The sequence below is a fragment of the Oncorhynchus kisutch genome, linkage group LG27 (genome assembly GCF_002021735.2).
Source record: "Oncorhynchus kisutch isolate 150728-3 linkage group LG27, Okis_V2, whole genome shotgun sequence".
Taxonomy (NCBI): Eukaryota; Metazoa; Chordata; class Actinopteri; order Salmoniformes; family Salmonidae; genus Oncorhynchus; species Oncorhynchus kisutch.
The window spans coordinates 9,693,570-9,712,193 of NC_034200.2; the positions used below are offsets into that span (position 1 = coordinate 9,693,570).

Genomic DNA, 18,624 nt, shown 5'->3' on the forward strand with positions numbered 1-18,624 from the left:
TGTGTGTGTCTGACCTGTGTGTGTGTGTGTGTGTCTGACCTGTGTGTGTGTGGGTCTGACCCCCTTGTGTGTTCTGACCTGTGTGTGTGTGTTTTGTATAGAAGCAATGATCCCATGCATTCTCTGGATGCCAGCAGCCTTATTTGACCTGACAGCAAGAGGTCACACACAGAGCATCCACCCGTACATACACTGGGAAAGACGAGAACAGGCAGGCGAGCAGAATGTGATTAACGCACACTCACACACTCTAATCTCTCGCTTTCTTTCTCGATCCAAGTGTGTGTGTTCTGTAGTCTCACCACAGGGTGTCGCCTCAGCACCTGGCCTGACCGAGGGAGTGAATGAGCTCTTACTACATTTACAGAGAGGCTCTCTGCGGTCTCTCTTTTCATTCTCTCGCTCCCGGAGTCCATTCTGCTATCGGGTGTGTGTGATCAAACGTGTTCTCCCTCCTACCTTTTCTCTCTTTCTCTCCGTTCCGTATCTCTCAGTTTGCTCTGTTTACTCAGAGCGGCTGTCGTCGAGTGTGTGTGCGCGCCAGTATGCCATGTCGTCTCTGAATTCGTCGTTTGTCCAGATAAAACATGAGGACCTGCGGTTCTATGAGAACTGTGGAGGGGGCAGCTTTGGGAGTGTCTACCGAGCACACTGGATATCTCAGGATAAAGAGGTCGCTGTGAAGAAACTACTCAAGATCGAGACTGAGGTAAGACACACACACACGCACAGTCTCACACACACACACACACACACACACACACACGCACACCCTCAAGCGATTTGGTATGCCTTTCCTCCATGCCAGCCGTTTTGATTTGAGAGCTCTCCTGTTTTCTCTCCAGTTGCCTGTGTGTTGATCTTGGTTTCAACATACTTCTCCTCTTCCTCTCATTGTGGAGTACAGTATTGGTTTATAACACAGGCTACTCCCATTGTGTGAGATAAGGTATAGGCTAGCTGTCTCTTAGGTGTGTGTATTTTAACCTCTTGTGTAAATACTAAAGTTCAGTGATTCCTGACCAAATTCTGGGTGATGGATATGGCCCTCCTTTTCTTTTTCCCCCGTTGGCCCTCCCAATGAACAAAACACTCTATCCTGCCACATCCCAGTCTGAAGTTGTGACCCAGTATAAATTGGTTCCCGACCCGGCAGAAAACCATGTTGTGGGTTATAGTGACCTGGCCTGGCAGTGACACTGTCACTGACTTCTTCCCTCGAGGGCTGAATAACTGTTAGTATATATATATGCTGGCTGGGGTGCTGCCGATCACATGCCCACGCACAAAAACTGAAAAACAGACACGTATGAGAAACTCTAGCGTTGATGTTAGATTTTTTTTTAAACACAAAAAAACCGTCTGGATCCTGTCAGATGATCGTCCTTCATGACTATCCAGTAAGGGGCTGATTTTACAAGTTGTTTTGTGTTCGAGACGTGGCCTGTTAGAGATTGCGTGTTTGCCGTGTCGTCGTTGTGTTCCTAGGTGCTCTGACCCGAACCTTTTTAGTGTGAAGAAGTTCATACACTGCACAGACGCGGAGCAGAAGGGACTTTTCTGTACAACCCTCAGCTTAAATCAAATGTAACATTACGCATGTCGTAGAATTAAGAGTTAGACACTGCAATTTAGTAGGACTTCTACTTTTTATTACATTTTTTATTATTTCACCTTTATTTAACCAGGTAGGCTAGTTGAGAACAAGTTCTCATTTACAACTGCGACCTGGCCAAGATAAAGCATAGCAGTGTGAACAGACAACAACACAGACTTACACATGGAATAAACAAACATACAGTCAATAACAGTAGGAAAAGTCTATATACAGTGTGTGCAAATGAGGTAGGATAAGGGAGGTAAGGCAATAAATAGGCCATGTTGGTGAAGTAATTACAATATAGCAATTAAAAACTGGAGTGATAGATGTGCAGAAGATGAATGTGCAAGGAGAGATAGCGGGGTGCAAAGGAGCAAGATAAATAAATAAATACAGTGTGGGGGATGAGGTAGTTGGATGGGCTATTTACAGATGGGCTATGTACAGGTGCAGTGATCTGTGACCTGCTCTGACAGCTGGTGCTTAAAGTTAGTGAGGGAGGTAAGAGTCTCCAGCTTCAGTGATTTTTGATGTTCGTTCCAGTCATTGGCAGCAGAGAACTGGAAGGAAAGGCGGCCAAATTAGTAATTGGCTTTTGGGGTGACCAGTGAAATATACCTGCTGGAATGCGTGCTACGGGTGGGTGATGCTATGGTGACCAGTGAACTGAGATAAGGCGAGGCTTTAACTAGCAAAGACTTGTAGATGACCTGTAGCCAGTGGGTTTGTCGACGAGTATGAAGTCAGGGCCATCCAACGAGAGCGTACAGGTCGCAGTGGTGGGTAGTGCTCTTACTGTAAGTTAAATACTGTGCATACATTCTCACTCTCTCTCCTCCCTATCAACTCTTCACCCCCCCCCCTCTCTCTCCAGGCTGAGATACTGAGTAGCCTCAGTCATAAGAACATTATTCAGTTCTATGGCGCCGTACTGGAGTCCCCCAACTATGGCATCGTCACAGGTCAGTGTGTGTGTGTGTTTCCTTATACACATTCTGATGGACATGGAACCGCAGGTCTAGGATCAACATTTAGGTTACTGAGTGTGTGTGTGTGTGCTGAGTTTCCTGGCAGGACATTTGTAACTTAACCCAGGATGTTTTTATGTGTGTTCACTCCATGTGGTCATATGGTTGATATCAGCTCTGTGACAGCACTGCCCATATGACTTACAAAACACACTACCCAGTGTGTGTGTGTGTGTGTGTGTGTATGAGCCTGATGTGCTAAGCTGTGTTTGACGTTTCTCAAGTCGTTGTGATAAATGAGTTCAGGTTGTGAGTGACAGGAGGCTGCAGAAAGAACCCTGTTCTCTCTGTGTGTGTGTGTGTGTGTGTGTGTGTGTGTGTGTGTGTGTGTGTGTGTGTGTGTGTGTGTGTGTGTGTGTGTGTGTGTGTGTGTGTGTGTGTTTATTATGCACTACACGGTGCTGTATATTTCATGTAAACTGTCCTTGGGTTTTAGAGACATTATGTTAGACACACTCCAGTTATTATTTAGCTTTTCCTGTCGAAAAACAATATCCTAAGTATAAATACAGTAATATATACACAGTAATAAATACAGTAATATAAATACAGTAAAATATACACACTTAAGGGTAAAAAAAGAAGAAGTTTTGAAAAATATATATATGTTTTTAAACAACTGCAATCTTCAAGGAGATGGTCTGGTGTGATGTCATCGTTCTCCATCTCGCTTGAGGAACAATAGAGAACATAACAGGAAGGGTCCACCAAAGAGAGAGGCCGATGACATCACGTTCTCTCCAGTCGGAGAACCCTGGGTTATAGTGTGTTGTGATCTCCTCTTTCAGAGTATGCGGGCGGAGGTTCTCTGTATGAGTACCTCTCCAGTGAACAGAGTGAGGAGATGGACATGGAACAAATCATGACCTGGGCCATGGAGATAGCCAAAGGTAAGGCTAGAGAGATAGATCGACCCATGTTTTATGTTCTCCCGTACCTAGAGAAACCTTAGCATGCTAATTAAGCCCTTTGGTACAGTTCTGTCTTCCCTAAAGGCAATAGGGGGCATATTCTCATCTGATGTGAGGATCAGTGACTTGTTTGGAGACTGGTAGCCATTGTTTAGCCGAGTTGTTAACAGTCTGCTGGTCTGTTATTGGTTCGTGGCTGAGGATGTTTAATGTTTCTGTCCAATAGGAATGCACTATCTTCACTCGGAAGCCCCAGTCAAAGTCATTCACAGAGACCTCAAGTCGCGAAACGGTAACCAAATGCACACGCACTCCGCAACCAAACGTATATCTACCCACCAGGACATCCAACATTGCACACACTACTGCTGCTAATTAATCATTTTCAGACGTGAACTAATGGCTATAGCTTCATACAAAAATCACAAGAACCCCCCCCCCACTTGTGAACTCACTCAACTCTTTGTGTCTCAATACAGTGGTGCTGACTGCAGACAAAGTGCTCAAGGTACAGTAGGGATAACTAACAATTATTGTATGCTCCACCCATCCATCCTTGATTATTTTGAAACCAAGTGTCCCAATGCTGTCTCTCTCCCCGGTCTGTTGTCAGATCTGTGATTTTGGAGCGTCTAAGTTCCAGTCCCACACCACCCACATGACAGTGGTGGGCACCTTCCCCTGGATGGCCCCAGAAGTCATACAGAGCCTACCTGTGTCAGAGACCTGTGATACCTACTCCTACGGCGTGGTGTGTGCGCGGGAGGGGAAGCATCTAATATGTTCTATGTCAAGTGGCTTTTCAGGAGAATATGTCCTATATCATTGTGTGTGTGTGTGTGTGTGTGTCTGTGTGTGTGTGTGTGTGTGTGTGTGTGTGTGTGTGTGTGTGTGTGTGTGTGTGTGTGTGTGTGTGTGTGTGTGTGTGTGTGTTACCAGGTGCTATGGGAGATGCTGACACGGGAGGTTCCATTTAAAGGCTTCGAGGGGCTGCAGGTGGCTTGGCTGGTGGTGGAGAAACAAGAGGTACACACACTCATTCTCACACACACACACATGCCCAAAGACACATTGTTCTGATTTAGGATTAGTTGAGAGCTTCAAAGGGGCTCAGTTTCACTCATAAAATAAAAGACGGTCATATGCACTACCGAACATAAAACAAACACGCAAGCACTGAACGAGCAACACGCACAGAGCTGGAGTAACAACGTGATTCTCTCATGCTTTCCGCTGTGAGGAGGGTAAGGGGTATTTTTAGGGTTGATGTCAGCTCTCTGCTCTTGTAAGGCATGGATACTCTGCTGTGGAGCTAGGCCAGGACCTGTAGTTTTACTGTGTGTGTGTGTGTGTGTGTGTGTGTGTTTGGGCGGGTTATACTCCATGCTTAATTTGTAAATCGGAAGGTGCAGTAACTAAAAGTGTATGGGGGGGGGGGGGGGGGGGGGGGGGGGGGCTCTGAATTACCGGAACGCATGATAACAAATGACCTTTATGATACAGCATTGCTGTTAAACAATGCTATTCACTCAATAGTCCTATTTGGAAGTATATATTTTGCTAGCCTACAGACAGATTAGTCTTCTCGTTTCATTTGCTTTCCAACCTGTGTTTTCCCACAATTGTATCTGAAATATTGTGAAAGGCCTGTTTTGTCTGCATGCTGTTCACTGACAGATTTGCAGTGCGTTCCCGACTGTAGGCTATGCCTTGTTATTGGGCTGCACACAATCCACAGCCAGGCTTTTCATATTTTTTTTAATAAGCTATTGATCGGCTGTGGCTAAATTATAGACCTACTCTTGGTGTTGTATTCTGATTTATTTCAGTGGATCTCACGCTAGTTGCGTGAGAGATTCAGGCCCGCTTCTGTCTCTCACCACCGCAAACGGCCATGATTTGGTCTGTCTCTAGGCTACCATGTTGCTCAAACCATCAACCCGGGCCGACCCAACGCCAATCACTTCTTGGAATATCAGGCATGTTTTCACATAAAGTTTTTTTTTAGGTGGCCGGAGAATTACAGAGAAGGCAACTCCAATTAACACTGGTTGTTTTTATTGGAGTTTTAACATTGCAAATAGCGAAAATGATTCTTCATGCCAGGAGAGGTACCAGATCTGGGCAAATAGGTTCCCGGAATGAAAACAGTCCAAAACTGAGAAGTGCCAGATCATGTTCCTCAAATGAAGCCCTGGTTATACTGTGTGTTTGTGCGTGCGCAAGTGTGGAAGGGGCTTCGAACTGTGTCTGTATTCCAGTAATAGTGTGCTGCCCTGTCACCCATAGAGATCTGAGAACATGACTCCTGAGTATCCCAGCGTGCTTTTGGATGAGGTCCAATAGTAGGCCCTAAATAACCAGAGAGAGAGGGGGGGGGGGGGGGGGGGGGGGGGTGACTATTATACTAACCGTTACTGAGAGAGATTTATTTCCGTTTTAAACCCTCCCCAGAGTAAACTGTTTCCATATCCCCCTGCCCTTCTCAGTGGATGTATCCTGTAACCCTGGTCCAACCCTGGTCCTCCAGTAACCCCCCAACAGTGGACCGTTTCATTGTAGTCCTTGACAAACACACCACATTCAACTCTTTGAGAGCTTGATGATTATTTGACTAGTTGAATCAGGTGTTACAATAAAAAGGTATATACTGCTGGGGGTACTGGAAACGCTGCTATAACCTGTTACTATGTACTGCCCCTCCCCACCCCCCTGCCTCTTACTGGAATGTAAAGACACAGTTAGCATGATGCTGTAACTGATGGGTCACTGGTTAATCTCCCTGCTGATCAGGGACTGTGTCCCCTCTAAGACAACATTTTAAATGGGGGAGCTGCCACATTTCTTACTTCATATTGTGAGTGTGTTCCTATGAATGTAAGATTCCTCTGAGTGTATGTGTGTGTGTGTGTGTGTGTGTGTGTGTGTGTGTGTGTGTGTGTGTTCCAGAGGCTGACCATCCCCACCAGTTGTCCGCCTAGCTTCGCTGACCTGATGAAGAAGTGCTGGCAGGCCGAACCAAAGGTGAGAGGGCAAAGGTCAGGGTTACCACACAATCTCCATATCTGGCTCTGGAGACTCCAAATCCTGCACACCCGATACACTGAGTGTATAAAACATTAGGAACACCCTCCTAATATTGAGTTCCACCCCTTTTTGCCCTCAGAACAGCTTCAATTCATCGGGGCATGGACTCTACAAGGTGTTGAAAGCGTTCCACAGGGATGCTGGCCCATGTTGACTCCAATGCTTCCCACAGTTATATTGAGTTGGCTGGATGTCCTTTGGGTGGTGGACCATTATTGATACACAGGGAAACTGTTGAGCATAAAAACCCAGCAATGTTGCAGTTCTTGACACACTCAAACTGGTGCGCCTGACACCTACCATACCCTGTTCAAAGGCACTTCAATCTTTTGCCTTGCCCATTCAACCTCTGAATGGCACACATACACAATCCATGTCTCAGTTGTCTCAAGGCTTAGAAATCCTTCTTTAACCTGTCTCCTCCCCTTCATCTACACTGATTGAAGTGGATTTAATAGGGGACATCAATAAGGGATCATAGATTTCACCTGGATTCAAACGGTCAGTCCATATCATGGAAAGAGCAGTGTTGTTCTCCAGGGCCAGAGTTGGACACCCCAGCAGCTGGTCTTGAACTTAAGACCCTGTGCTCTAAAGGCTAGCTCATTATGAACTGTTACAGATGCCTGAACAGTCGATAAAGTCCTAATGTGCTAACTTGGCAGTGGTCATACTACAATTAAATTTGAGGCATATCTGAAAGATATCAAAAGTGTGTGTGTGTGTGTGTGTGTTTTCTAGGAGCGTCCAGTGTTTAAGCAGGTGTTGGGGACTCTGGAGACCATGTCTAAAGACAGCAGACTACCAGAACAGTGTAACTCCTTCCTACACAACAAGGACCAGTGGAGGTACTATTAACATTCGTGTGTGTGGGACTCTGTTTCAAACGTGTGTGTGTGTGTGTGTGTAATGTATGTGATATGCAGGTGGTACAGTAAGCACAGTCTGGATTGTTTAAGCTCCATCTTTCTGCAGCCAGACACAGGACAAAGAGCAGCTCTCACTGTATACACTCACAACCTAACAAGAGGCCCCAGTGTGTGTGTGTGTGTGTGTGTGTGTCTCAGGAGAGAAGCTGAATGCATGACCCTGCTGGCTCGATGGCTTTAGTCTATAATAAGACTCTGGAAGCTATCCATGTAGGAGATTCCTCTACTTAGCCTGTTTCCACCAGAGAGAGAGTTCACAAAAGAAGCATATAGGGGGGCAGCTAGAAGCCAAGTATGGGAAAAACAGGGGAGGAGGCGCTGTGTAGAGAGACGCAGAAATGTAAAGAGCGCACTTGAAATGTAAAAACTGAGCAGGAGAGAAGAGGGACCGAAGAGAGACGAGGAGGAGGAGGGTGGGGGGGTGACAGATTCTGTTTGTGTTTGACATGAGTGTGGCAAGCTAATCAATTATGAGGGAGGTATGGAGAATGGGTGGAAAGATCTGGGTGAGAGAGAGAGAGAGAGAGGGAGGGAGGGGGAATCGAGGGGAAAAGGGAGGGTTAGTGATCGAGGGAGGGGAAACATTGAGGGCTTTAAGAGGTGGAGAGAAGTAGGGATAGAGGGAGAGGTAAAGAAGTGGGACTGGGGCTTGGAGAGGGGGAGGAGTTTAAAGAGAGGGAAAAGTTTAGGGGGAGGGAGATATGTCCTTGCGTCAGATGTCTGTGTTTATTTAGGTGCTGTGAGAGCTGCTGGTGCTTGCGTGTGTGAGCGAGAGGGAGGAAGAACATTCCATTAATGGCCCTTCAAATCATAGACTAAACAGTGCCACATGCTGGATTAAACAGGCAGTACTAGACAACTGCTAGGTTTCAGATTCCAGGGCTTCCGAAACAGAAACTAGATCCCCGTACTGCTTACCTTGATAATAGTTTACTAAGCCACTGCCCCCAGATTCCAACATGAGCATTGATGACCAGATATCAATGGAAGTGAAGGGACATGGGCATACGAGTAACAGTAGGTCTCCTCTCTGTAGGTGTGAGATAGATGCCACGTTGGAGAGGTTGCGGAGGCTGGAGAGAGACCTGAGTAGCAAAGAGAAGGAGCTGGAGGAGAGAGAGCTGAGGCTGAGACTGTGGGAGGAGAGACTGATGGAGAGGTCCAATGTCACCCCTGTGAGTAGTCTACATGTTTGGCCGGGTTTCAAAGACCATGACGCTTTGTTCATGAACATTTTCTATTTGTTTTACAACCTTGTGCGATTTAAATGTTAGAAACAGTCATGTTGAATGGTGTCAAAGCCCCGCATCCCTAGAGTAACGATGAATTCATAAAGAGTGGTGAGGGATGACATCTGAGTTGTGTTCAACTGCCCCGTCCCCCCCGTCACCATCTCTTTCTCTCTTTCAGTTCTTCTCCCCCATAGCATCAGGCATCAGCTCGGAGTCGTTCTTCCGTTCTCAATCTCAGGAGTCCAACAGCGCCAAGATATCCTGCCTTATCAGAACCCTCAGCAACGGAGAGAGGGAGAGGGGTGTGGAGGGAGGGATAGACAGGGGGATAGGGGGGTTCCAGTCCATGATTAGGGGCTTCTCAAGCAGTCTTGGGGAGACGGATGGGGATGGAGGGATAGAGGTAACCTGGGGGGAGAGAGAGAAGGAGAGGGGGACGGAGGGAGGGATAGAAGGGGGTCGGCTGGAGCTAGGGGAAGGGGGTCGGCTGCAAATCATGCTAAAGGGCTTCCAGGGTGGGATTGGAGAGATAGATGGGGAGACTGAGAGGGAAGAGAGGGGATGGGGGGAGACTGGGAGACAAGAGGGATGGAGGGAGGTAACAAAGGAGGAGAGGGTGGTGGAGGGAGGGAGTATGGAGGGAGGGAGGATACAGTCCATGTTTAGGGAGCTGAGTGGGGGGAGTATGGTTGGGTTTGGGGATATGCTCTCTCTGGATGATATTGGGGGGATAGAGAGGATAGGGGACATGGATATGAATATGAACATGGGGGAGATATGTGACCTTGGGGGGGTAGGGGTCAGGGGTGACATGGCTAATGTTGGGGTCATAAGTCATAAGGTCAGGAGTGAGTTAGGGGTCAGAGGTCAGGGGGTGAGGTCGGGGGTACAGGTGAGCATGCGGACCACATCCAATCAGAACTCTTCTAAGACCTGTAGCGTGCGACATGGAACCAAAATCAATATGGCCGCCGCGGCGCTGGACATGAACATGATGGACCTGGGCTGGTCTGACGACGACAGTGACTAGGGGAACACACAAACACAATTGTATTTTTTAAATTGAAGCCAAATGTATACACGCCCCTGTGTGTGAGGACTGTGGGGCATAATAGTGAAGAATTATGAGCAGTGTGGATTTCCTGCTGCTAACTGTCATGTTGTTCTGGGCCCGGTTTCCCAAAAGCATCATAATAAGCTCATTGTTTAACCAAGTTCATCGTTAGAACTATGGGATCCTATGCTTGTAATGATGAACTTAGCCTGAAGCTGTTTTTGGGGGGAAATCGTGCCCATTGAAGCTTTTAAAGTGACATGTAAATGATGTGCCATATTAACAAGTGTTACATAGACCATAGAGCACTTGAACACCACTCATTAGTTGAGGCTAGGCCTAGGTAAAGGGTACCATCCAATGTTTTCTGCTTTTCGACTTGTACACTTGTTAGACGATACAGTTGATTTGTTCAAAATACTAAGCTTTGAATTAATGGGTTCTTACTGTGATCAAATGTGTGAAACTATTTTGCAGCTTGTACTGTATTGTTTTTCAATAAATTCAGAAAAAGTACAGATTTTCATTTTTATTTCTATTCTTACTAAGTCATATGAATAAAATGTCCAAATGCTTTATACATTTTCATATAGCTTTCAGGTGCTAAAACAGTACTATACAAATGTATTTTATATTTCAATAGCAACATCAAACCTGGTTTGAGGGATTATGTAGTAACACATACATGTATTTTTACATAAAATACCTTCTCTCACACTTAGCAACATAATGCAGAAAATACACACCCTACAAATAGCTAATGGAAAAACAACCTTGCTTCTTTCCAGCCAGTACCCACTTGGCTGGTCTCCCTCCTCACCCCCTAACCCTTACCTCTAAACACTGAGCAGCAGGGCCACCTCAGTCAGTACCCACTTGGCTGGTCTCCCTCCTCACCCCCTAACCCTTACCTCTAAACACTGAGCAGCAGGGCCACCCCAGTCAGTACCCACTTGGCTGGTCTCCCTCCTCACCCCCTAACCCTTACCTCTAAACACTGAGTAGCAGGGCCACCCCAGTCAGTACCCACTTGGCTGGTCTCCCTCCTCACCCCCTAACCCTTACCTCTAAACACTGAGCAGCAGGGCCACCCCAGCCAGTACCCACTTGGCTGGTCTCTCTCTGGTCTTGAGGCTGAAGGTCCAGACATAAGTGGTTCCTCTCAGCTTGGTCTTGTACAGGGGACACTCGTAGATGTTACGCGTCTCCTGTCTGTCGTTCGGTACTGCTCGGACTGAGATGACTGGCATGGAGGGGGTTAACTCCTTCAGACGAGCCTCCGCGATCACCCCACCCTGAGTGTCCCATCTTGCACCTGGGGGAGAAAGAGGGGAAGGGTGAAGATAAATGAACTAGGATGTAGGTGTTCATGAGAAGGGGAGACGAGTGTATACCTTCCATGTATAGTCCATATACGTATACTCCCTCTCTGGCTGGCTGGTTGAACTCTTCCTTAAATTTCTTAGTCACATCCACAGTCAGGTTCATCTTATCTAACGGCCACTCATTCTTACGAGCCAGAGACTGCATCACCGCTGGAGGTGAGAGAGGGAAATTGAGGAAATCATTCCACTGAACAGAGAATACCAACGAGGCAACTGACATTCACACCATAAGTCGGTAATATAATTAGAAGTGGGTTGGGTATGTTGTTTCTAGGGGGATGTGTGTGTGTATGTTGCCTGTTAAGAAGGACTGTGGGTTAAAGAGTCCAGACAGCCAGATGACGGTGGGAAGAGCCAGGTCCTGTGTCCAGCTGTCCAGCTCTCTACAGCGCAGCAACACGTCATTATACCTGGTAAACACACATGCACACACACACACATAGCAACACATCATCTTACGTACACGTTGGGGCAGTGGGAGAGTACACCCAATGACTCACCACTGGGCAAGGCTGTAAGTGGAGGGGTAGGCCAGTTTGGTCCAGGTGTCTGGGACGTTATCAAAGAACAGAGCTGCCTGGATCTGCTCCATCTCTGAGGAGATTGCCAGCTCACCCTGAACAGAGAAAAACACAGCGCTGTCATGAGCCAAAACTACCCATTCGCCCTTATGTCTTCCATCAGTCCTAGTCTAATTTACCAGCTGATCATGGGTTCCCGAGTGGCGCAGCAGTCTAAGGCACTGCATCTCAGTGCAAGAGGCATCACTACAGTAACCTGGTTAGAATCCAGGCTGTATCACCGTGATTGGGAGTCCTTAGGGCTGCGCACAATTGCCCAGTGTCGTCCGCGTTTGGCCGGCGTAGGCCATCATTGTGAATAAGAATTTGTTCTTATCTGACTTGCCTAGTTAAATGAAGGTTAAATATAAATACATTTTTTTTAAACCTAGCCCCTAACCCACCTTCAGCCCCAGGTCCAGCTCCTTCAGGGAGCGTCGTATCTCGTAGATGAGCGTGTTCATACGCTCACACTCCTGGAAGCAGACCAGGATGTATGGTGATCTCTCAGCTGTCTTAGACGTGATGTCTGACATGTTGTACTCTTCTGGAAGCTTCTCCAACACCTCGTCTAGGATGGTCTTCACCTGCAGAGAGGATGAGAGATGAGTGTGTGTGGGGTCCAGTGTATGTGTGTGTTTTTAAATGTGTGTGTCTGGTATGTGTGTGTGTGTGTGTGTGTGTGTGTGTGTGTGTGTGTGTGTGTGTGTGTGTGTGTGTGTGTGTGTGTGTGTGTGTGTGTGTGTGTGTGTGTGTGTGTGTGTGTGTGTGTGCGTGCGTGCGTGTTTAAATGTGTGTGTGCGTGTGTGTTTAAATGTGTGTGTGTCTCTCATATACCTTCTCCTCTACGGTCTGTGAAGCCCCCTCTCCCATCACAGAGTCAGGTGACTGCAGCTCCAGCAGTGTGTGGAAGAGGTTATCAGAGGTCACCGTCAGAAACTCTATCTCTGCGTTGGGGTGTAGCCCATAATGCACCGGGCTCTCATGGGGCAGCATCTCATCTATGTAACCATGGTAACCCTGGTAGTCCAAGTTGGAGGGAACCACAAAGCCCGGAGCCAGTGCCAACTTCCTATCAGACTGGTGGAAAGGGTGTCGGTTTCTTTGTAACATTATCATCACACACACACACACACACACACACACACACACACACACACACACACACACACACACACACACACACACACACACACACACACACACACACACACACACACACACACACCTGGTTGGGCTGCATGTATTCCTCCAGGTAGGTTCTACAGAGTCTTCTGTCCCAGTCGTCTGTGATGTGACCTCCGTACATGATCTCTCCAAACAGATAGCGCAAGTCCTCCCATGGCACCTGAACACACACACACACGCCAAATACATGAACAATGACTCAACATCAACATCATCAATCATCATCACTATCACCATCCTGATCCATATAACACGGTAAACAGTGACCTGTGAGTTGGCCTCCAGGTAGTTGTAGAGCACATTGACAGAGATGGTGAGGTCTCCAGTGTTAAAGGGGTATTTCCTGTTCCAACCCTGAGGACCGAACTTGCGCCTCTCAGCCACACAGGCATGAAAATAACACAGAGAGAACAGGATGGTCTTAAACTCCTGCTCTCTACTGCACTGATCCAATATATCCTAGAGAGAGAGAAAGAGAGAGAGATATTTGAGTTTGTGAGATATTGATAATATTTTGGGACAGCAATTAGGGATGGGGAGGTACTTGAATTTTCAAACCGAGCTTAGTCTAGTATTGGATCAACTGTTGTATGATTTTTTTATTTCTTTTAAAAAAACACTTTGAAATGTAGCTGTACAAGCTATGATCTGAGCTACTGCTGGTTCTTATGTTGCGATTTACCTGAAAAGGCAATTTAGCCTACTTTTATAGCGCATTTTAAGCTATCCCTCCAGTCAGTCCTGACATAGAAGTAGGTCTGTATGCTCCCCACTTCAAATAGCGATAATAGGCGCGCAAATATTCTTCCACAGGCTAAATGCGCATTATTGGAGTAGATCGCTAAAGGGAATTTACTAACGCACAATTTAGGGGGAAAAATAGTCTGCTGATGAAAGAGATAAGCGGGAGCCTGACAGAGCTGCCAATATAATTTGACAGACCATTGACATCCATGCAAAACACTCGCCAGATACATGTTATTCAGCCACTGAGGACAGAAATGTAACGCCGTGACGTAACCTCACTCAGAGGTTATTTCGTTTTCAATTTATTGAGCTAGGCTGTATCAAATACGAGGCAAATTCTATCAGGGGAACATCAGACTTTATTTATTTGTTTATTACTTTATTTTTGCCCACATCAAACTTATAATCTTTCACAAAATCGCCTCTATGACATACTTCTTTATTACGACGTGGAAACTCGATTTCAGAACCTTGGACAATTCTGATGTTCACAACCATAACAGCCTTGAACTCAAAGCACTGGACAACCCGTCTTTACCTTTCAATTAACAAAGTAAATGTAGAAATATCTTTATAACTTTTTCACATATCAACTTGAAATCAGTCCCAAATGGAACTCTGTTTCCTATATAAAGCACTGCTTTTGACCAGACCCCTTTGGGCCATGGTCAAAAGCAGTGCACTTTATAGGGAATAGGTTGCCATTTCAGAGACAGCCAGAGCTGAGCTAGCTAGGCCAACTGAGCTGATGCCATGCATTTCATTTTGCTAATATTGAAGCATGTTGTTTTCCACAGGCACTATTGACCATGGGAACCGTAATGTCTATCTCGCTCCGCAAGAAGGCAGTCCTCTTCAAAGATGGGCCGGACACTGTGGGCCACTTGATGGAAGTCCAGACCGGTAAGAGCGCAAAAGACAAGACTCTGAAGCGTTACTCACCATGGAGGCGGATTGTGAAGAAGAAGAGCTCCAAGAAGGTGCAGGCCCACGAGAACACCAACCAAAACAACATTGCCCATCTGAGTAATGAGAACCTGGAGAAGTCTCAGTCCTTCTCCAACCTGTCCACCCTCACCCTGGAGAAGTCTCAGTCCTGTGACAAGCTGTCCACCCAGGACCAAGGCACTCCAGCCATCTCCAACAGCGTCGCCTCGTTGGTCGAGAAGGCCCCCTTACCCAACTCAAACATGGCCCCCGACACGCCCCAGATGGTGACTGTCCAGGACCTCGAAACTCCCAGGAGGCTGGTGATGGTCCACGCTACAACCGGCGAGCTGCTGCGCTGTCTGGGTGAGTTCCTGTGCCGGCGCTGCTACCGGCTCCAGGACATGTCTTCCATGGACCCGGTGCTGTGGCTGCGGGTGGTGGACCGTTATCTGCTGGACAACTGCTATCAGAGCCAGAGCTGCATCAATCCGGCCGCTGTGGTCTTCCTCTACATGCTGTGCCGCGAGGCGGTTTCCTCCGAGGTGGCCACCTTGCACGAGCTACATGCCGTGCTGCTCACCTGCCTCTATACGACCTGCTCCTACATGGGCAATGAGATCGCCTACCCCCTGAAACCCTTCCTGGTGGACACCTGCAGGCAGACCTTCTGGATCCGCTGCATGACCATCACCAAGCTGATGAGTGTCAAGATGCTCCAGATGAACACAGACCCTAACTTCTTCTGCCAGGTGTTTGCTGACCTGAAGAATGAGAGCCAGAAGGAGGAGAAGAAGAGCCGCCTGCTCAGCGGTGTGTACAGCACTCAGTGAGGGACATAGGGTATAGGGGCCAGGGGAGGGCGGGTGCCAACTACAGTCTGACATTTCAAAATGGGAGGGAGGATGATTGGTTGAGGGAGGGGAAGAGGGTGAGCTTTGATGGGAAAGATGATTTATAGATTTTAAGGGTTAATGTGAGGTTAAATTTGACTTGAACGAGAACACAAATCGGTAGCTATGAATGTGTGGAGGACTGAGGCGTTAGCTTACGATCTACTATACCAGCTGACTGTCTGATGTGTGCACTTCCTACCACTGGAGGGAAGGAGGCACCCTTGAGTGACTGGGCTAGTGCTCACATCACACTGAGGCTGCAGCCCACCAACCTATTGTTCTGACTGTGGGAGATGTGCACTTCCTACCACGGGAGGGAAGGAGGCACCCTTGAGTGACTGGACTAGTGCTCAGATCATGGTTGAACTGACAAGCTGCGACCCTGGTGCTTTAGACAGTGAAGTGAACACCAATGTTCCCCCTCAGCACGAAACGGGACAGTACTGGGGGACAGGGGTTTGTTTGAGGACCATTGGTTCTGATGAATTTGAACAAACAGTATGACTGTTTTGAAATAAAATGCTTTAAGTAATTTCTTAAAATCATCACATGTTGTGTCCTTATTATTTTACAAATATATATTTTCCTTGTCATTTTGAGATCTTGGTGGAGATAATACTTTACGAGTGGTGGAAAAAGAACCCAATTGTCATACTTGAGTAAAAGTAAAGATACTTAATAGGAAATAATGACTCAAGTAAAAGTGAAAGTCACCCAGTAAAATATTACTTGAGTACAAGTCTAAAGGTATCTAGTTTTAAATGTACTTAAGTATCAAAAGGGAAAGCAAAGGCTATATATCAAATTCCTTATATTATGCAGATGTTCTTGTTTTGATTTATTTATGGAAAGCCAGGGGCACAGTCTAACAATATTTTACAAACCAGATCAGAGGCAGTAGGGATGAGTTCTCTTAATAAGTGTATGAATTTGACTGTTTTGCTGTCCTGCCTGAGCATTGGAAATGTAAGGAGCACATCTTTTCTTTCTGAATGTTGTCAAGTAGAAGTAAAAGTAAAAAAATATATACATTCTCAAGTAAAGTACCAGTAACCATGGGAACAAGAGTTTTTCAGTGTGTGTGTCATGTTCATGCAGATTTACAGTGATATTTACACTACAAAATCAGTTGTCTTAGTGTTACCCAGAGAACAGGATGGTCTTAAATGCCTGCTCTCTACTGCACTGACCCAATATCTTCTACAGACAGACACACACAGGGAGAGAGATTTGAGTTTGTGAGATATTGATAATATATTGGGACAGCAATTAGGGATGGGGAGGTACAGTGGGGCAAAAAAGTATTTAGTCAGCCACCAATTGTGCAAGTTCTCCCACTTAAAAAGATGAGAGAGGCCTGTAATTTTCATCATAGGTACACTTCAACTATGACAGACAAAATGAGAGAAAAAAATCCAGAAAATCACATTGTAGGATTTTTTATGAATTTATTTGCAATTATGGTGGAAAATAAGCATTTGGTCAATAAAATAGTTTATCTCAATACTTTGTTATATACCCTTTGTTGGCAATGACAGAGGTCAAACGATTTCTGTAAGTCTTCACAAGGTTTCCACACACTGTTGCTGGTATTTTGGCCCATTCCTCCATGCAGATCTCCTCTAGAGCAGTGATGTTTTGGGGCTGTTCCTGGGCAACACGGACTGTCAACTCCCTCCAAAGATTTTATATGGGGTTGAGATCTGGAGACTGGCTAGGCCACTCCAGGACCTTGAAATGCTTCTTACGAAGCCACTCCTTCGTTGCCCGGGCGGTGTGTTTAGGATCATTGTCATGCTGAAAGACCCAGTCACGTTTCATCTTCAATGCCCTTGCTGATGGAAGGAGGTTTTCAATCAAAATCTCACGATACATGGCCCCATTCATTCTTTCCTTTACACGGATCAGTCGTCCTGGTCCCTTTGCAGAAAAACAGCCCCAAAGCATGATGTTTCCACCCCCATGCTTCACAGTAGGTATGGTGTTCTTTGGATGCAACTCGGCATTCTTTGTCTTTCAAACACGACGATTTGAGTTTTTACCAAAAGGTTATATTTTGGTTTCATCTGACCATATGACATTCTCCCAATTTTCTTCTGGATCATCCAAATGCTCTCTAGCAAACCTCAGACGGGCCTGGACATGTACTGGCTTAAGCAGGGGGACACGTCTGGCACTGCAGGATTTGAGTCCCTGGCGGTGTAGTGTGTTACTGATGGTAGGCTTTGTTACTTTGGTCCCAGCTCTCTGCAGGTCATTCACTAGATCCCCCCCCCCCCCCCCCCCCCCGTGTGGTTCTGGGATTTTTGCTCACCGTTCTTGTGATCATTTTGACCCCACGGGGTGAGATCTTGCGTGGAGCCCCAGATCGAAGGAGATTATCAGTGGTCTTGTATGTCTTCCATTTCCTAATAATTGCTCCCACAGTTGATTTCTTCAAACCAAGCTGCTTACCTATTGCAGATTCAGTCTTCCCAGCCTGGGTCTACAATTTTGTTTCTGGTGTCCTTTGACAGCTCTTTGGTCTTGGCCATAGTGGAGTTTGGAGTGTGACTGTTTGAGGTTGTGGACAGGTGTCTTTTATACTGATAACAAGTTCAAACAGGTGCCATTAATACAGGTAACGAGTGGAGGACAGAGGAGCCTCTTAAAGAAGAAGTTACAGGTCTGTGAGAGCCAGAAATCTTGCTTGTTTGTAGGTGATCAAATACTTATTTTCCACCATGATTTGCAAATAAATTCATTAAAAATCCTACAATGTGATTATCTGGATTTTCTTTTCTCATTTTGTCCGTCATAGTTGAAGTGTACCTATGATGAAAATTACAGGCCTCTCTCATCTTTTTAAGTGGGAGAAGTTGCACAATTGGTGTCTGACTAAATACTTATTTGCCCCACTGTACTTGAATATTCAAACCGAGCTTAGTCTAGTATTGGATCAACTGTTGTATGATTTTTAAAAATTCTAAAAAAAACGTTTGAATGAAGTTGTATAAGCTTTTATTTCAGCTACTGCTGGTTCTTATGTTGCTTTTTACATGAAAATGCAATTTAGCGTACTTTTATAGCGCATTTTAAAC

At 46.2% G+C, this 18,624-nt stretch overlaps 3 protein-coding genes across 3 annotated transcripts in view; 2 read left to right on the forward strand and 1 right to left on the reverse strand.

Moving 5' to 3' along the window:
• Positions 1–10,361, forward strand: LOC109871492 (protein kinase shaggy). The gene is made up of 11 exons (XM_031806791.1): positions 1–709; positions 2,475–2,562; positions 3,417–3,518; positions 3,766–3,831; positions 4,019–4,047; positions 4,153–4,290; positions 4,479–4,565; positions 6,489–6,563; positions 7,368–7,474; positions 8,592–8,730; positions 8,966–10,361. The coding sequence occupies exons 1-11, from the start codon at positions 107–109 to the stop codon at positions 9,815–9,817; spliced, it is 2,286 nt and encodes a 761-aa protein (XP_031662651.1). The 5' UTR covers positions 1–106; the 3' UTR covers positions 9,818–10,361.
• The window catches only part of LOC109866973 (dynein heavy chain 11, axonemal-like), a 25,570-nt gene continuing 17,301 nt past the window's right edge, over positions 10,356–18,624 (reverse strand). The window contains exons 10-17 of the mRNA XM_031806792.1: positions 13,242–13,433; positions 13,015–13,134; positions 12,624–12,866; positions 12,191–12,373; positions 11,727–11,842; positions 11,524–11,636; positions 11,236–11,376; positions 10,356–11,156 (exon numbers count right to left, since the gene is read on the reverse strand). Coding sequence (XP_031662652.1) covers positions 10,909–11,156; positions 11,236–11,376; positions 11,524–11,636; positions 11,727–11,842; positions 12,191–12,373; positions 12,624–12,866; positions 13,015–13,134; positions 13,242–13,433 — 1,356 coding nt within the window. The 3' untranslated portion in view covers positions 10,356–10,908. The remainder of the gene's footprint in view (positions 11,157–11,235; positions 11,377–11,523; positions 11,637–11,726; positions 11,843–12,190; positions 12,374–12,623; positions 12,867–13,014; positions 13,135–13,241; positions 13,434–18,624) is intronic.
• On the forward strand, positions 14,523–15,481 carry LOC109871494 (cyclin-dependent kinase 5 activator 1-like). Its single transcript, XM_031806987.1, has one exon. It carries the CDS (start codon positions 14,531–14,533, stop codon positions 15,479–15,481), a length of 951 nt encoding a protein of 316 aa, XP_031662847.1. The 5' UTR covers positions 14,523–14,530.